Source organism: Salvelinus alpinus, chromosome 30 (genome assembly GCF_045679555.1).
Source record: "Salvelinus alpinus chromosome 30, SLU_Salpinus.1, whole genome shotgun sequence".
NCBI classification, from domain to species: Eukaryota; Metazoa; Chordata; class Actinopteri; order Salmoniformes; family Salmonidae; genus Salvelinus; species Salvelinus alpinus.
In genome coordinates, this window is record NC_092115.1 from 37,678,890 (window position 1) to 37,697,686 (window position 18,797).

Below are 18,797 nucleotides of genomic sequence, written 5' to 3' on the forward strand. Positions count from 1 at the left end.
CTCTCTCTCTCTCTCTCTCTCTCTCTCTCTCTCTCTCTCTCTCTCTCTCTCTCTCTCTCTCTCTCTCTCTCTCTCTCTCGATCTCTCTCTCTCTCTCTCTCTCTCTCTCTCATCTCTCTCTCTCTCTCTCTCATCTCTCTCTCTCTCTCTCTCTCTCATCTCTCTCTCTCTCTCTCTCTCTCTCTCTCTCTCTCTCTCTCTCTCTCTCTCTCTCTCTCTCTCATCTCTCTCTCTCTCTCTCTCTCTCTCTCTCTCTCTCTCTCTCTCTCTCTCTCTCTCTCTCTCTTCTCTCTCTCTCTCTCTCTCTCTCTCTCTCTCTCTCTTCTCTCTCTCCTCTTCTCTTCTCTCTCTCTCTCTCTCTCTCTCTCTCTCTCTCTCTCTCTCTCTCTCACTCCAAGCCTCTCAGCTATCATAAAACGTGTTTTCTCCACTGCTGTTCTCTGATCAGGTTTATATAACTGAGTTTTCCAACATGTCAGGGCATTCTGATGTGAATAACAATCTCTGTAATAGAGGCTCTCAAAAGGCCTTGTTTCAAAGGGGGTTTCTTGAGGCTGCCTGTCTTTCCTCTGTCATACCGCAGGGTCAACTCCCTGGCTGCCCGGCTTTCCCGGCAGTCTCATCTGATACAGCTTGATCCACTGTCGACGTGCTAACTTAGCTTAGAATAGCGTGGAGAGATGTCCAATATGAGGACTTTATTCATGGGAAATCTGTTATCTCCATCTCTCCCTCTCTCGCTGTCTTTCTCCTAATCCTCTCTGTATCTTTCTCTCTCTCTCTCTCTCTCTCTCTCTCTCTCTCTCTCTCTCTCTCTCTCTCTCTCTCTCTCTCTCTCTCTCTCTCTCTCTCTCTCTCTGCCGCACGGTGGGTTGCCATTAACGATTCAGCACAGAGAGGCCTTGAGGAATTGAAAGTGACAGAGCAGAAACAGAAAAGAAACCTCCAAGCGAATAAGAAAGGCAAGAGTGAGAGAGAGAAGAGGGGGACGGGGGTGGCGGGGGTAGGGAGGGAGCGAGGGTACAATGCACAGAGAGGTGGATGGTGAGATGGGAGGCTTAGGAAGATAGTTTGTTGGAATAAAGAACAGATTTCCATAGAGAAAGAAATGGAAGGATGGCAGGGGGTGAGAGAGGAGAGGTGTTAAAGAAAAGGAGAACTGACTGGAATTTGGTTAAGATTTGGGAAGGAGAGGGCGAAGAATAGACTTAAGGATGGAGGGATGCAGGGTGTGTGTAATAAAGGCGTGGACGGAGTATGCTAATTAGGACGTTTGAATTATGAATGAGATTAATTACTTCTGCAGACTCGACTTTGAATATATACCCACGTCCCCTCCTGCCAACCACTTAATGGTAATCCCCTGATCTGGATAAAACTGGATTTTATTTTGCTTTTTCTCCTGTTTCCCCCTGTGTCTCCTCAACTCCTTACTCCTAAATCAATTCAAGCTATGACACATTGACACTAGACTTGATTGAGAATAACTACCTTAAGTAATGAAATGTCAGCATCACAGTGTTTCAAAAATCTAGGCAAGACTGAGTAATGTGATGTTTGAGTAAACAGATATGGTGGTCGGTCCCCTATATTGTTATTTGTTGCGATGATGATTAGCATTTTTTATTTCCTTCTGTCTGACAGCAAAATTCATCTTTTCACTTCTTAGGTTCTGGCAACATGGCGAATGTATCTATTTGCTGTCAAAGTCCCTGCCAAGGTATTTCACAATCTTTTTCAATGTAATAGACTAATAGTGTTGCTTTTGATGATGATGAGTATGAGGATAATTCTGACGATTATTATCATCATTTTTCAGTAAAGGGATAACTTGGTCATATTGATTACAATGCACAATATCAACATCATTTCAGGTGGAGGTTACTTTCAACTTCCTGGAAATTCGAGCAATGAACACGTATCCAGATCATCAGGTGAGAAACTGTTTTGTTCCCACAACCAACCATCTGCCTCGTTTCAAATTTTCGATACATTTTTCTTTACAAAAACTTCTTGAGGGTACTGAGTTTCATTGGCATTAAATATTCCTAAGAGTGTTTATCGGGCAAAATTAGTTTTAGCTTTGCCGATTTTTGTCAACTGAGAAGCAACTCTCTGAAATTATAATTTCCATTTTAGCTCTGTTTAATCTCGGTGATGTCAACTCACACCTTTCAGGTTGTCATAGACACAGACAAATCGACCCACTCCTTGAGACTGCAGTCACAAGACCACCTTGATCACATGATGAACCATATCAACGTTGCCCTCTCACGAATATTCAATAACTCCATGTATGCGTAAGTCTCGCTTGTGAAATCACCTACTGCTACGAACCATGCTATGTAGTCTGTAAGAAGGGAGAGCCTGGCTGCAGACTGTAACATCATCAGGATTGACTCTGCACTGGGTATTGACCATAGAGGTTCATCTACAGTATATAATATACCAAAATATCTGTTTTCCATCAGACCATTTAACAGGGGACAGAGAGAAGGTAGTTAAAGGCACTACAGAAGGTTAAAGTAAAGACTAGTTAGGGCTATTGAGCTAAAGTAAGGATTAGGCTCAGAGATTAAGACAGACAGGTTCAGAGATTAAGTAGGGTAGTAGTAGGACTGGGTTTACTATACAACTTGATAAAGGACACTGTGTATTTAATGTAGTAGTAAAGTCATGTCACCAACATGTATAATATGCAGTATACTGTATCCATATGGCTTGTTCACTGACTGAGATGTTAATATCTTTCTAGTTATTTCTCGTTCTTCCTTCTTTCCCTCCCTCCATCTCCGTTCTTCCTTCTTTCCCTCCCTCCATCTCTCGCAGTCCGACCATCTGCCGAGCAGAGGGGGACGTCTCTGATGGAGTCCTCCAGTTTTCACCAAACTCTGAATCATCTGTAGAGACTCAGAGAACCTGTGGTGAACCACCTACTCACTCTCTCTCGAACTCACACTCTTTGTCGAGTCGGTGACACAGAGCATATGTTATTATGTTTAGAACCAGCTAATCTATGACTGTATGTGATCAGGGATCATTTTAATATCTCTATCTCAAGCTCTTTCATGCTCTTGTCTTTCATCTCAACTCAATATGAACTTTTTTTCCCCCCCTTGCTCTGTTTCTCTTTCTTCTCTTGCCCTCTCTCCTCATCCTCTCTCTCTCTCTCTTTCTCGTGCTCTCAGGCGGTTTCTCTGAGACCTACGCAGCTCTGTGCGACTATAACGGCATCGGCTGTAAGGAGGAAGTGCAGTGGGTAAGAAAACCACATATGCATTACATCAACCAACTGTAGTGCTCAATCAATGAAGTTATATTGTCAGTATCGCTGGTACCATCATATTTGTAACCTGACTCTTTCTATCGCTCTCTCTCTCTCCCTCCCTCTCTCCCCCTCCCTCTCTCTCTCTCCCTCCCTCTCTCCCCTCCCTCCCACCCTCCCAACTTCCCCTCTCTCTTAGGATGTGGACACTATCTATCACTCTCAGGACAACAGGGAGTTCAACCTGCTGGACTTCAGCCACCTGGACAGCAGGTACACCACCTGTTCTGTATGCAAAATGATGCTGCAGAATACTGCTGTTATACGCCCTTTCTCTTCCCCCCGTCATCCCCTCATCCTGTCCACTTACATTTCAGCCCTACACTGCTCTCGGATGGGACTATGTCAGTAAGTGAGTGGCAGGGGTACAGTGTAAAGCTTTCATGGGACTTCACCCATGTGAGGTGCTCTAGTTTAAGCCAAGTTTCACCACCTCCTGTGGGCTGGCCCTCCCGAACTCTCCGCCTCTTCTGTCTCCCTGCCAGGAGGCAATTGTGGTGCATCCCTCTGGGCCGTGTCCTTTCACCCCCCCCCCCCCCCCCTCCCAAATCCTTTCTGATTTCTGCCTTCTACAGTTACAGCCTCCGACACGACCATGCTTTTTCTGCTGACTGTCGTCCTCTTCTATTTAATTTCATTCTTTGCGCTAGAAAGTGGATACATTTCTCTCTCTCTGCTGCCTGTGTGGCCCTGCAGCAATAGCCCAACAGGTTCAGACATCGCTCCCACTGGGCACGCTGCAGCAGCTAAACCTGGTTCCTGTGTGTGTGTGTGTGTGTGTGTGTGTGTGTGTGTGTGTGTGTGTGTGTGTGTGTGTGTGTGTGTGTGTGTGTGTGTGTGTGTGTGTGTGTGTGTGTGTGTGTGTGTGTGTGTGTGTGCCGTGCGTGCGTGCGTGCGTGCGTGCGTGCGTGCGTGCGTGCGTGCGTGCGTGCGTGCGTGCGTGCGTGCGTGCGTGCGTGTCTCTCTCTGGAATATAGCTGGCAAACTGTCATGCTCTAGTGCCCTACAGGCCCCAAGGGGACCAATAGTGGTAGTAAACAGTTCTCTTCTACACATGGGCTGGAAGTGCAGCTCACACTTTTAATGGAATTGTTGATTCAGGGAAATCGTGCCAGTAGTTTGGTGTATGAGGGAGCTGCTGTTGGCTGGTGGGGAACACTGGGGGAGGTTGTGGAGTGTACACGCGCATACTGTACACACGCACGCATACGCACGCACACCATCACACACACACACACACCCTTTAGCCAGCCAGAGTGAAGTCCCTTCCACAATGGCATGAGAAATGAGAACACAGCCCTCAGCCATGCTACACTGGGCTGGGCGCTAATGATTTGCTGTAATGGAGGGAGGGCGTTCCCCTTTAAGAGCGCTCTCTCCCTCTCTGTTGGTCTCTCTGTCTGTTGCCTCATCTCTCTCTCTGCCTCTCTCTCTCTCTCTCTCTCCCTCTCTCTTTCACTCTCTCTCTCTCTCTCTCTTGCGCTCTCTGCCTCTCTTCCTTTCTCCCTCCATCCCTCTCTCCCTCCCCTCTACTAGACAAATGGTGTGTTGGGCAGGATAAAACGGTTTTAGGCCGTTGGCCAGGATCGAAACATAGCTCTGTTGAACCTCACACTGAGTAATCCACTGACCTGGCCTCTTTCAGTCAGCCAAATTGATCCTTCTCTCTGCCCTCTCTCCTTCCTCGGGCCCTCTCTCTCCAACAAGGAGAGTGTGCTGCAGAATCATACATCATTTCTGAAGCCATCCATATGGCTCTCTCTGATTAATTTTGTTTTGCTGGAGAATATTTTTTTTTTGTTGTTGTTGGTTTGGCTGTGGGAATGTAATGAGTTTTTGATGAGTATTTCCAGTTGATACGGCTCTATTGTATAAATCTAAGCCGGAAATTGTGTGTGTCTATTTCAGGGACCTGGCGGTAATTGTGGCTTCCATGGCGTACAACACTTGGTTCACCAAACTCTACTGCACAGACATGCGCATTGTAACTATCCATTGTACATTACTGATTGCATGTGATATCTGGCTATGTTTCATAAACCTGTCTGTCTGTCTGTCTGTCTGTCTGTCAGCCTGAGAACATCCATTTGTGTTTCGACTGGACTAGCAGGGTTTATTTCTTTTTTTAGTTGGTTAAAACTGTGTTTTATCCATAAGGAGCTTGTCCAGTTATGTAGCAATGTCTCTGTTTGATGTCCCCAGGGGTCAGAGGTGGTGGAGCAGGTCCTTCACACCATCAGTAAGTCCAGCAGTCTGGAGGAACTCACTCTGGAGAACGTTGGCCTCAAATCGTGAGTCTCCTCCACTCCTCCCCTCCTCCTGTTCTGCAACTTCTCTCCCTTTCATCTCCTCTCTTTTCATCTGTCTAATTCTTGTCCAACCTTCCCGACTTCGCTGCTGAGTTGAGCTTTTTATCTTCCATGACTCAGATATACACAGATGTATAATGGATCACTGGAATCATCGAAACCATCTTTAATCCTTCTCTCTACATGTGCTATTTTAGAGATTTCCCTCAGAAAATGGCAACGGCTCTGTCAGAGAATCCTGCCTCTGCAATCCACTCTCTCAACCTGGCCCACAACACCTTGGACAACCAAGGTACTGGACCCTCAGTGGCACGTCTCTCACTCTTTTGCTGCATCAGTCATGTGTTTGAATACCAGTCTGGGTGCATCTTTCTCAGTGTTTGCTGTTTACTTGTAGGGCTGATGGCGCCGGACGGGAGGGCTGCCGTCTTATCGGCTCTTAACCAACCATGCTATTTTGTTGTTGTTTTTTCACGTCGTTCGTAGCTTATGACCGAAAAGAGCTTATTATTCATTATTCTTATCTCTTACTTTTTTGGGGGGGATTTTCTTAAAACTGCATTGTTGGTTAAGGGCTTATAAGTAAGCATTTCACTGCAAGGTCTACACCTGTTGTATTCGGCGCGTGTGACAAATAAAATAGAATTTGATTTGACTTGGCAGATGTGTGTGTTTGGGCGCGTGTCCTCTATTAACGTGTGTGTGTCAGGGTTGTATGCGTGCCAGGAACTCTCGTTAGTACATCAGAATCTGCCTCTTTCACCTGTCACTTCCACTCACATCACTGTGTGTTTGTGCCTGTGTGCCTATAGACGCCAGGTACTAGATTGGCTTTGTCGTCTGCGTAGATTATACCTGTGTGTATGTGTTGATGTTGCTGATCATGTGTGGGTTGGTCAAGGGTGTGTGATTGTGTGTGTTTACTCTGATCTTTGCATGTTCATGTGTGTGACTGTTTGTTTGTGGACGTGAGTGTGAGCAGTGTGTGTGTGTGAGCAGTGTGTGAGTGTGTGTGTGTGCGTGTTTCATTCTGACACTCTCATGTGTGTTTATTTTATTCCAGGAGTGTCCAACCTCATCCAGCTGGTGTGTCGTCTCAACAAAGGCCTTCGTCTGCTCAACCTCTCCAAGACGTCCCTCTCCTCCAAGGGTGTGTTCATCCCTCTGTCCTCCCTCTGTCCCCTGGGCCACAGTGCCCCCCTGTGGTGGTCACCGCTCCTCTAAGAACTCATACTAGATCGGTTGGTTGTTTAGCAACAAAACCGACACGTGCTCAACTATGGGGCAAAACAGACGGGGTTGGCTTAGATTGTTGACAACATGTAAACTATATTTAGTCTCCAATGTTTATTTAAAACATAAAGTTGCACAATGAGCACTTGTGGTCTCTCAAATACATCGTTACAGTTGTTGGTTAGCTAGCTAGCGGATTTTTGCCATATTAGCATAGACATGACATCAGTCAAAACACCTCAAAACAAGACATGGTAGCAAGAACAAGATGAAACAAACTGAAACGAGCCACCCACGATTCCCCACATTGCCGTTTCTTGTCATTGTTGCTAGCTATATGGCCATCCAGAATCACAACAACACACTGCCGTCTGCCCCATTGAACCGTGCACATTGTTTTCCTGACGTTCTCAGCTAACCCGTCTATAGGGCCTGGGGTTATCAAGAGAATTCTATTCTTGGTCATACAGGGTCCTAAGGTTTATGTTCTCTTATATTTGTCAAGAGCACATTTATGATCAAAGTCTATAGATTGATAGATCTACAGATGACTCGTCAAAAAGACAGTCATAATATGTGAATGTGTGGATTCACATTGATGGGCAGAGGATTGCCTACCTGCTCCCTCTCAGAGTATGTGCCGCATGTCTGTCTGTTGTCTGCTGTGTGCTAATTTCCTCTTTAATCTGGGCGAATTAGGGATGAGATTAATCTACTGTAGTAGGGTAGAGCACAGGGCTAGCTATTCCACAGTCTTTGCCTCATTGCTCTAATTGTAACCTTTTGGTGCAGGCTTCAAAGTGAACATGAGAGTACAAGGTCTGGCCCTGCAAGTCGGACGTTTTTTGGGCTTGATTGAGTTCACTGCTCACTGAGCATGCTCTTGTTACTGTTTTCTCTCTCTAAATCTCTGCAGTGAAGAGATTTGAATGGGCTGCTCTAATGTAATGGACCAAGGGGCCATTTTTGTCTTCTTGGTTTCAGATGGAGCGTTTTATGTGATTCGTAGTTAGCTCTGATAGTTGGCCGGTTAATAGTGGTGTTCTGAAACTCTTTCCCTCCTCCTCTGCAGGTCCTTTACTTCTCTACGTCAACAGACTGTTTCTACTGATGCATGTTTCTTTATTCATTCATCCCCCTCTCCCTCCCTCTATCTTAGGAGTGGTGTCTCTCTCCCAGGCCCTCTGCTCCAGTGATGACTACTCCAACTCTCTCCTTCACCTGGACCTGAGCAAAAACCCTGGGATTCTGTCTGGGGAGGACGCAACGGTGAGACCGACACATAAACGCCACATGTACACGCACACGCACGTATTGTTGCTCGCATGTAACATGCACCCATGCGCACGCACACACAACCAGACACACACACACACACGCACACCTCTCTTTAAAGGCTCTCTCTCCGTCTATCTCTCTGCAGAACATGTACCTGTTCCTAGCCCAGCCAAACTGCCTGGTTCATCTGGACCTCTCTGGGACCGACTGCACTGTGGACTCGGTTAGTAGTGTCTCCATTCTAGAGTGCTTCATACTTTGACCATACAATTCAAAGTGATACGTGCTTTGTCTGGTCAAGGGTCAGGAGAGTCTTAACTAACATACTTATTGAAGTGGACTTTATAATAATTAAAGTGGAAGTGTGGACGCCCTAATCGGGATATACTGTATAACAGTTCTGGGATTCTACAAACGTATAAGCATGAATTTTCATCTGTATAACTTGGGAAGGAACATTCTGCCCCAATAGCAGGAATATTATGCCTTTTATGTTGAGCATTAATTTTGTCTAGAATATTACAGTGTGTTCTGATACAGGAAGCTTCTGGTCTGCCATTGCTCGTTCCCAACTCATTCCTCTTCCTCTGATGTGTCTTTGGGATGAAAGGAGGCCACTTTTTTGGAGGGATTTTTTTTTCCTGGCGATGTTGTTGTGTTCATATCTTGTTTTCTCCATATAATCTCCCCTGTAGAGAGTCTGGTTGCCTTTGTTAGAATGTCACTTTATTGGCACATTAGCGTTTTTGCAAAATGACTTTCTGACAGTGTTGGCGAAACGATCACGAAACTGCCAAGCGTATTTACATGATTGATCTTTGTATGTATTTGTTGTTGTGTTAACATAATATGTGATTTAATCATGCTAACTAACTGGTTTCTCTCCATAACAGTTATTTGGCGCTCTGTTGAGGGGATGTTGTGTTGATCTCTCTTACCTGAATCTCTCCAAGAACTGCTTCTCTCACAGGTGAGGTGACTGTCTAGCCCCTTGAATGGACCTTAATCCATTTCTATTCACTTAACTCTGTTGATCCCTGAGAGGCAACCAGCAGTATCCTCTCTCAGGGAAGTGTCCATGTAGAGCACAACACATTCTGTCGGAGATGGGCATTTACCCCTGTACCGCGTAGACAGAATTAGATAGAAATGTGTCCAACTGTACAAGACGCCCACTCATCCATCTATTCTGTCTCTGAGCCAGTGTTTACCTACCTTGCAGAGCAGGCGGGAGCAGAGCAGACATGATCCATCTCTCATCTGCTCTCGTCTGGCCTCCCTCAGGACTGGCAAAGCGTCAACCCCATCTCCGCTAAGCAGATTAATCCATTATAGAAAAGTTTGTGAAAAATGAGACTAATTTTGGAAGGGAATTATTGTTAAAATCCCCAGGCTCTCTACGCGCCAGCACATTCTCGGTCTCCCTCACCTCCCCCGCTCTCGCTCTCTTCTCTCTACTATCTCTCTCTCTCTCTCTGCTATTGCTATAGAGCAGGTTGGCATTTATTGTCATGAATCTTGCCCTAGAGGCACCTCTGCAGAGTGGTCAATAGCTGGCACAGCCACAAAGTCATAAAATCTGATTTTAACCCTAACCTTAACCACACTGCTAACCCTAATGCCTAACCCGAACCTTAAATTAACCCTTTAATTAATTGGGAATTGGAATTGGCCTCTATGGGTAGTACTAAATTGACATGTTTCTTACAATATAAATATGAAATGCATAATCATGGTAGCAATTGAAAGGGAACAGTTTGGAGATTATGGGAAAATGATTAGACTAAAGTTGAAGAACAGTTCACCTGACACAAGACTGAATCCAAACATTACACTGTTGATGTTATGTGCCTTTTACATTTACTGTACTTTTCGCTGCATTTGTTGATATCGAAATCTGAAAATACTCTGGATACATTCAGCAACATGATAGAATGTTCCTGGGAAACGTGGGTTAGGTGCAACATATGACGAAACAATTACAAGTGTTTGAGTGAGAGGACGAACTAGTGTCTCCAAGTTCAACTATAAGGGGCTTTTTTGGAGCTCTCCTAGCTGTGCCGTGAAGGCACTAGAGCAAGCACACTTGTAGTTGTTTTGTTTGGAACACAACCCTGCAATCCCGGTAACACAATCCAAAAGGGGCCCATTTTAAATTGCAATCTGGGTCAGCTGGGCATTATTTGAACGCTTGTTCTATTGCCAACATGACTAACTAGGTTATAAAACAGGATCTTACGGTGTTAGGCTTGCACAAAGCAATTCAGAGGAACAGACCGTAGGTTTGAGGCACATAGAAAGGAGTCATTAGTGCATTCAGGTGCGTGCTCCGTGGCCGTTCAGAACAACCCAGGGTATGACGCCGTGTCATCTTGTAACTGTACAGTGCCTTCAGAGAGTATTCACCCCCCTTTACTTTTTCCACATTTGGTTGTGTTACAGCCTGAATAAAACCTTTATTCCATTGAGATTTTGTGTCACTGATCTGCACACAACACCCCATCATGTCAAACTGCGATTGTGTTTCTAGAAATGTTTACAAATGAAACGTTTTTGTTATGGTGGCCCTAAATGAGTTCAGGAGTAAAAATGTGTCGAAGAATGTGAATACAAAGCGTTATGTTTGGGGCAAATCCAACACAACACATCACTGAGCACTCTTCATTTCTGGTGGTGGCTGCATTATGTTATGGGTATGCTTGTCATCGGCAATGACTAGGGAGTTTTAAGGATTCAAAAAACGGAATAGAGCTAAGCACAAGAGAAATCCTAGTGAAAACTTGGTTAAGTCTGCTTTCCAACAGACACTGAAATTCACCTTTCAGCAGGACAACAACCTGAAACACAAGGCCAAATATAAACTGGAGTTTCTTACCAAGACGACATAGAAAACTCCTGAGTGGCCTAGTTACAGTTTCTACTTAAATCATCTTAAAAATCTGTGGCAAGACTTAAAAATGGCTGTCTAGCAATGATCAACAACCAACTTAAGAGAGCTTGAAGAATTAGGAAAAAAATATTGGGCAGATAGTGTACAATCCAGGTGTGCAAAGCTCTTAGAGACTTACCCAGAAAGACTCACAACTGTGATCACTGCCAGTGATTCTAACACTTGACTCAGGGGGTTGAAAACTTATCTAATCAAGATATGTTAGTGTTTTATTTTCCATACATTTATTAAAACTTGTCATTACAGAGTGTTTTGTGTAGATCATTGACAAAAAATGTCTATGAAATCCATTTTAATCCCACTTTGTAACACATAAAGTCAAGGGCTGTGAATACATAGTGATCATAAACGTTGACACTGTACTGTATATGACATGAGTTTTATTATATGGAAATGTAAAGTGCACGACCAAAAAGCTAATTTTTGTTTTCATTAACTTTTACAATATACCCAATTTTGTAGCTGGCCCATCTAACGGAAATCTCACATTTCTGCATCCAGGGCAAGATTCATGACAATCTACGTCACCCTGCTACTGTAGAGCTCTCTCACCCTCTCTATCCTCTTTTTCTCCATTCCTCTCATGACTCGTTCTCTGTCTTTTCTCTCTCGCCTTCTCTTGCTCCTTCTCTCACTCTCTCCCCCCTCCAATCCCTCCCTCTCTGTGTGTCTGTCCTTCACTAGCAGCAGTCAGTGGAGCCTTGGTTGCTCTGCCTGAGCTCTGATCTCGCCACATGAAATAGAACATAAATCGGTTTGAACTGATAAGAATGAATGATTCATGGATATTAAACAGCCAGCGCTATCCTCTCTCTCTCTCTCTCTCTCTCTCTCTCTCTCTCTCTCTCTCTCTCTCTCTCTCTCTCTCTCTCTCTCTCTCTCTCTCTCTCTCTCTCTCTCTCTCTCTCTCTCTCTCTCTCTCTCTCTCTCTCTCTCTCTCTCTCTCTCTCTCTCTCTCTCTCTCTCTCTCCCTCTCTCTCACACACACACACTCTTTCTTTCTTTTTCTCTCTCTCTCTCTGCACTTCCTTTCTTCCTTCCTCTCTCTCTCTTTCTCCATCTTTCCTTTCGGTCACTATATGCTGAATTATTTGTATGGTCAGGCTAAAAGGAGTGTTAGTTATGCTGTTCTACAATATAGGAATATACCGTCCCCTGTATTCCAATTAAATGCCTGGATGCTTCTGTTACTTGGTATGGCTCAGAGGGCTTTTACTGACATCCTCAGAATGAGTTTATTCTTGAGCTGGTGTACAACTGCTATGGGCTCTGAAGTGTGTGTATGTGTCCACAAGGAAAATATTTTACGCCCAGTTGTGTTAACAGATGGTTTGATATAAAAAATCATTTTTGTAACTTAAACTTGTTTCGTGTTGTTCACATTGTCTGATGTTATAGTCTTGTTTTTTGAAGGCCATTTACTGCCTGTCTCTATCTCTGTCTGTCTCTCACGCTCTCGTTCTCTCTATCTTACATTCTCTCTCTCTCTCCCTCCGGTTCTCTCCCACTCTGTCTCTATCTCTGTCGGTCTGTCTCTCACGCTCTCGTTCTCTTTATCTTGTATTCTCTCTCTCTCCCTCTGTTTATCTCCCACTCTTTCTCTCTCGCTCTCTCTCGCTCTCTCTCTCGCTCTCTCCCTCTCTCTCTTTCAGGAAAGTGAGGGAGACTCTTCCTGTCTTCAGGCAGTTCTTCAGTTCAGCCTTCAGTCTTACGCACGTCAACCTGTCTTCTATGAAGCTCCCTCCGGACACTCTGAGGTGAGATAGGGACTTCGCTCTGGCCACCTCCCAAAATGTCGGCCTCATGCTGGACTACCTCTGTCGACGTAAATTTTATCCCATTTTCTCCCCAATTGTCATGGTATCCAATCGCTAGTAATTACTATCTTGTCTCATCGCTACAACTCCCGTACGGGCTCGGGAGAGACGAAGGCCACAGCGCGCCTCCAACCCGGAAGCCAGCCGCACCAATGTGTCGGAGGAAACACCGTGTACCTGGCCCCCTTGGTTAGCGCGCACTGCGCCCGGCCCGCCACAGGAGTCGCTGGAGCGCGATGAGACAAGGATATCCCTACCGGCCAAACCCTCCCTAACCCGGACGACGCTATGCCAATTGTGCGTCGCCCCACGGACCTCCGGCTGCGACAGAGCCTGGGCGCGAACCCAGAGACTCTGGTGGCGCAGCTAGCACTGCGATGCAGTGCCCTAGACCACTGCGCCACCCGGGAGGCCCCTATTTACCTATACTTAATAAATTCTTTAACACGTGTGTATTGTCAAAGGTGTTTTGTTGGTAAATCCAATCTCCCTATGAAGCGAAGGTGTCTTTTTTTTGTGTGTAGCACTTTACCACGCTTCCTGCGTTTCATTTGAAGCACTTACTGGTCCTTGGCCAAGTACTTCTAGGAATCTCTAGTAGTTCTAGGAATCTCTCAACTCCTTTTCTCCCACATCCTTTAAGACTGCTGTAACACCCCTCAGTGTGTGTGTGAATAGAAGTCCACATGGTTTCATTTTAGGGAAGTTGATGGAAAAATCCGTCACGGTAATTAAGAAAACAATTTGAAATGAGTTTCCTATGCATTGACCTTTCTTGACCTCCTCGCTCTCTCTCTCTCTCTTGCTCTCTCTCGCTCCGTCTCTCCATCTCTGCCTCTCTCAGAGCTCTCTTCCTTGGCCTGTCTTCCAACCCTCACATCAGTGACCTACACCTGGACCTCAGCTGCTGTGAGGTACGGCGCATGTCTGTCTGAATTGCCTTGCCTTCCTGTCTCTCCATGTGACTGATTAAGTCTTCTTTCTTTCTCTCTCTTTTTCTCTCTCTCTCTCAGTTGAGGTCAGCTGGTGCTGGGGTGCTCCAGGAGCTGTTTCCCAGAGTGGCCTGTATTGGTAGTCTGGACATCTCAGACAACGGTGAGTGACCCTTGTACCTTTCTCTTCCCTACGCATGCCACAGTCTTATGAGTATTTTCAGGGCTAACATAAATGCCAGTTTATATGTATTAGCTGATATACTGTGCATATGTGTCTCTCAGGGTTGGATGCTGATCTGCTAGGGGTCATCCCGGCCTTCTCCAGACACCCCTCCCTCAAACACTTGCTGCTGGGCAAGAACTTCAACATCAAGGGCAGGTAGGGACAGTAATCCGTCCTCCACAGGCACGTAGAAACACGCACTGGGAAGATGTGTATTTTGTCTAACAGTGGAAATTATGTGTCTGCAGGGTGCTGGATGAAATTCTGCAGAAACTAGTGCAGTTAGTGCAGGAGGAAGAGTGTGTGAGTTTCATAATGCACGTGAACACACACAGAGACACGCTCGCGCCCACACAAACTCATACACGTACGATCCGGGTATGTTTATGTACTCGCATCTCTCACCCACTGACTGCCATACTCTATGCAGGCACACTCACTTGTGTATGTTCTCTCCAGCCCTAGTCAATGATTCATTGGGACGTGCTTTATTCTCTCGGCTCCGGGCTTCTCTCTCAGCGCAGATACACCATCCCCATGACGAGCTCGCGCAATTATTTACTGCTGTTGACGCTGATCACTCACAAACATAACACAAACATACAGCCATCAAAGACACACACATACACACACACACATATACACACACTTTACAAATTCACTTCAGTTTTGAGAGCCCCTAACCTCTCTTGCCCCTTTCTCCCTCTCACCCCTCTCTCCGTCTCTCCATCCTCAGGCCCTGCAGTCCCTCTCTCTGGCGGACTCACGTCTGCGCTCTCGGGGCACAGTGCTGGTGAACGCTCTGGGCAGCAACACCTGCCTGCTCAAGGTGGACCTGAGTGGGAACAGCCTGGAGGATGCGGGGGCTAAGATGCTCAGCAAAGCCCTGCAGATCAACACTACACTCAGGTAAGAGAGAGGGAGCTAGGGAAAGTAGGAGCGAAAGAGAGGAGGGAGAAAGGGGGCTGGTAGAGAGCGAGAAAGGGGGAGGGAGAGAGAGGGAGGGAGGGGAAAAGAGAGACTGAGAGCGATGTGTCTAAGTTCATTATGCAGTTGCTATGCCGTAGTTAATACAGTGATTATGTAATGATAGGGGTTGTGTTACGGCTCTCAATACACTCTGTAGTGAACGCAGTGCATCTTGGAACGTACAAGCACTTCTTTGGTTATTCATGCCGTGCAATTCTGAATTTGTAATTTGACAGGTGTCATGTGAGCTTCAGTTTTCAAGTCAATTATTATTCAAATGATCTCTCCTTTTCTCCTTCTTTCTTCCACCAATTTGATCCTTCTAAGGAGTGTGACGTGGGATCGCAATAACACCACGGCTACAGGATTCCAAGATGTGGCTCGGGCCCTGGAACAGTGAGACACACACACCCCCAACACACACGCGCTCTCACTCACTCACTCAAACAAACTTGAACACGTTGGGACATGAATAAAAGTCAAAAGACAAGAGACGTATATCTCTGAGCTTGCCTTGCAGTCGTTGCACAGCGTTTCATCAGCACCCTGACCTGTTTGTGAGGCAGGGCTGCCTGTTTAAGTTCTAGTGACAAGGATTCACATAAAGAGGAGAAGACATTAGACTAATGTCCACTATTGCATCAAGCATTTCCAAGGCAATTACTCATAATTATTCATAGGAAAGGTATCGATTTGTAATGATTTCTTGTTTTTTCCTCTCTTCTTTTTTTCCGCTCACTCATTCTCTTGACAGTAACTTCACCCTGCATTACATGTCCATCCCCCTCAATGATGTCACACAGGCTTACCGGAGTGCCCCTGAGAAGACTGACCAAGCGCTGACCAAGGTGAGTCACCTGGGGTGTGACGTCCCACCATGACATCACGACTGTTGTCAGCAGCTCATCTCTCGTGTGTTCTTATTTCTGCCCTGGTCACTTTGCTTCGTCAAACCGTCTCTTCTCTCTGTTGCTCGTCTTCTTTCACCGCCAACATTCCTCCTTTCCCATCCCTCTCACTGTGTTTCTCAGATCCAGCGTGCTCTGTTGAGGAACAACCAGACCCAGAGGTTCTCTCAGAAACAGGCTCTTCGTCTGCACCAAGGCCTGGTCACCAGCACTGCTGAACAGGTACAAATACTGTGTGCTTATGTAAACTGTAATTTTGGCGAGAAAGACTTTGTCTTTGAGTCAAAACCCCACGGACTGACGGCTGTGTGTGTGTGTGTGTGTGTGTGTGTGTGTGTGTGTGTGTGTGTGTGTGTGTGTGTGTGTGTGTGTGTGTGTGTGTGTGTGTGTGTGTGTGTGTGTGTGTGTGTGTGTGTGTGTGTGTGTGTGTGTGTGTGTGTGTGTGTGTGTGTGTGTGTGTGTGTGTGCGTGTGTCAGGTGATGGAGCGGCTGTGTGTGCGTGTGCAGCAGCAGGTATGTGCTCTCCGAGGCTCAGAGGAAGGAGAGGAGTTGCAGGCTGCCAGACAGGTCCTGAAGGAGGCCAGAAACTCCCGTGCGGTATGTTGGCGTGTGCGTATGCATGCGTGTTTATATATTCTAAACCACTCTCTCAGCTATACTGTGTGTGTGTGTGTGTGTGTGTGTGTGTGTGTGTGTGTGTGTGTGTGTGTGTGTGTGTGTGTGTGTGTGTGTGTGTGTGTGTGTGTGTGTGTGTGTGTGTGTGTGTGTGTGTGCGTTGAACATGTATGTGTGTTGAAATATTCTAAGCTCCTCTCTCTCCCTCTCAGCTCTATCCATCTCTGTGTGAGCTGGCCCATGTTCTCTCGGTGGACGGGCCTGTCAGACAGAAACTGGACTCTCTAGCAGGAGAGCTGGCCAAGGCTGCTGACAAGGAACTACAGGTAGACCACTCAACACTCTTCTCCCCCTGCATGGTTGGATTTAGACTATGATGGATGAATTGAAAGATAGATAGATGGATATACATACATTCTTTGACAGGAGACCTGGCCATGTTTGCTGATGAGGAAATATGGGTACTGTGATTCTTATCGTAGACAGGACTTATTGGATGAGGGAATAACACATTGCTGACTTTCTTGACTGATCATTCCCAGGTTATAGTGGACTCCATGGTGTCTCTGTGTCGGGAGCTGTGTCCCATGTCCTCCTCCTCAGCTGAGCGACTCAACCCTCCGCTCTCCTCCGTCTCAGAACGTGTCTCCATCCCTCGCTCCACCATCCGCACCGCCCTGATGGAGAGAGCGGCACAGGACATCAACAGAGCCCTGGAGTAAGAGGGGGAGGGAAAAAAGAGGGAGGGGATGAGAAGGGTCTAGACTAAAGAGTAGGATGTGAATAGAGAACTTAGAGTATTCACTCCCCCCCTTCTCTCTCTCTCCCTCCCCTGATCTCATTCTCTGTTTTTATCTTTCTCCCTCAGGGACGTGAAGCTGTCGGTGGTCTCCTATCTGACCAACTCCATAGTGGATCAGATCCTTCAGGAGCTCTACACCACTCACAAAACCCTGGTACTAACACACACACTACTCTCTCTGTGCTCGATATGTCTTTACCTCTATGCACTGTGTACCTCTGTGACCTCTGTGTACCTCTAGAACAGTGACTTGTTCAATCTCAGTTTCATCTCCCCACCATCTCACACCAGTGAGCATAGTCTCAGACCAGACCAGTTCCCATTGTGTCGGACCAGTATATAGCATTGTAAATGTCTCTCTGTTGTCTTAGCTCTGTCAGGTGTCCCAGGTGAAGCATTTGGATGAGGCAGGGACAGGCAGACGCACCATCAGACAATCCAGAATCACAGACTCACTGGACTTCCCCGACGAGGAAGGCCTGGGCATGAACATCGTAAGTGTGTTGGCGGGTGTATATGAGTGTGTGGGCGGGTGTAAATTAGTGTGTGGGCGGGTGTATATGAGTGTGTGTACGAGTGCATTTTTCCATTGCTCTATCACGTCGCCTTTCCTCTCTCTTGTGTCTTACTAGGACACCATCGCCATCAAGAAACGTAGCTCCAGAACCAGAAGGATCCGTCCAGTGTCAACCAGATTGAGTAAGGTGACCTTAATAATAAAGTTTTCATGCAGGGCATTTTATGTGGATTAACATAAATTTGACCCAACGTTTATCTTCTCTCCCTCCCTTTTAGGTCTCGGTGATGATCCCACCTCCTCCCCGCCTCACTCTGGCCCCCTATCCCGCTCAGCATCGTGGGAGGATCTGTACACCCTGCCTACCCAGGGTGCACCACTGCGCCACGTGACACAGGTCAGACCACGGCCCCCGCGAAGGCACTGTCGAGGACAAGTCCCCGTGGAAACAGTGAGTCAACTCTGACCTGTAAAGAAGAGCCAGACCCAATCCCAAATCAAACCGTAGCCCCCTAAGCACTTCATATAGATCTGAAAGCTGGTCAAGTTGAAAGTTCAAACTTACCCACTAGGCTGGGTGAAATGTGTACCTAGGGGGTAGGGGTTGTCCAGGCCTCTGAGCCAAACAAATCTATTCACCTCTCAGTTCTAATGCAATGTATTTTGTATTCTAGAATTTTTGTCATCCTGCTTTTTCATGCCAGGGGCATCCCAAAAATAGGTTTCTTTATGACTGTGAATCTGTCGCATTATCTCATGACTCACTCGTTTATCACGTTCTCCAATCCGCAATGCCCCAAGGCATCTCTCTGTTGGCAGCGTATCAGATTCCTCAGCTGCGTCTCAAATGGCACACTTTCCCCTGTGTGGTGCGCTTCTTTTCGACCAGAGCCCTATGGGCCCTGGTCAAAAGCAG

At 46.3% G+C, this 18,797-nt stretch overlaps 1 protein-coding gene across 3 annotated transcripts in view; it reads left to right on the forward strand.

Annotated features, from left to right (window-relative positions):
* LOC139559646 (capping protein, Arp2/3 and myosin-I linker protein 3-like) overlaps positions 1 to 18,797 on the forward strand; it is a 49,073-nt gene that overhangs the window by 25,250 nt on the left and 5,026 nt on the right. For all 3 annotated transcript variants that reach the window (XM_071375821.1, XM_071375820.1, XM_071375819.1), the window contains exons 3-31: positions 1,670 to 1,720; positions 1,875 to 1,934; positions 2,179 to 2,300; positions 2,830 to 2,924; positions 3,189 to 3,259; positions 3,465 to 3,538; positions 5,234 to 5,309; positions 5,528 to 5,616; positions 5,832 to 5,926; positions 6,698 to 6,784; positions 8,027 to 8,136; positions 8,291 to 8,368; positions 9,039 to 9,115; positions 12,748 to 12,852; positions 13,757 to 13,826; positions 13,926 to 14,007; positions 14,130 to 14,226; positions 14,319 to 14,373; positions 14,807 to 14,979; positions 15,367 to 15,435; positions 15,794 to 15,887; positions 16,071 to 16,169; positions 16,425 to 16,544; positions 16,775 to 16,888; positions 17,105 to 17,280; positions 17,431 to 17,518; positions 17,736 to 17,858; positions 17,997 to 18,063; positions 18,160 to 18,332. In XM_071375821.1, coding sequence (XP_071231922.1) covers positions 1,670 to 1,720; positions 1,875 to 1,934; positions 2,179 to 2,300; positions 2,830 to 2,924; positions 3,189 to 3,259; positions 3,465 to 3,538; positions 5,234 to 5,309; positions 5,528 to 5,616; positions 5,832 to 5,926; positions 6,698 to 6,784; positions 8,027 to 8,136; positions 8,291 to 8,368; positions 9,039 to 9,115; positions 12,748 to 12,852; positions 13,757 to 13,826; positions 13,926 to 14,007; positions 14,130 to 14,226; positions 14,319 to 14,373; positions 14,807 to 14,979; positions 15,367 to 15,435; positions 15,794 to 15,887; positions 16,071 to 16,169; positions 16,425 to 16,544; positions 16,775 to 16,888; positions 17,105 to 17,280; positions 17,431 to 17,518; positions 17,736 to 17,858; positions 17,997 to 18,063; positions 18,160 to 18,332 — 2,790 coding nt within the window. The remainder of the gene's footprint in view (positions 1 to 1,669; positions 1,721 to 1,874; positions 1,935 to 2,178; positions 2,301 to 2,829; positions 2,925 to 3,188; positions 3,260 to 3,464; positions 3,539 to 5,233; positions 5,310 to 5,527; positions 5,617 to 5,831; positions 5,927 to 6,697; positions 6,785 to 8,026; positions 8,137 to 8,290; positions 8,369 to 9,038; positions 9,116 to 12,747; positions 12,853 to 13,756; positions 13,827 to 13,925; positions 14,008 to 14,129; positions 14,227 to 14,318; positions 14,374 to 14,806; positions 14,980 to 15,366; positions 15,436 to 15,793; positions 15,888 to 16,070; positions 16,170 to 16,424; positions 16,545 to 16,774; positions 16,889 to 17,104; positions 17,281 to 17,430; positions 17,519 to 17,735; positions 17,859 to 17,996; positions 18,064 to 18,159; positions 18,333 to 18,797) is intronic.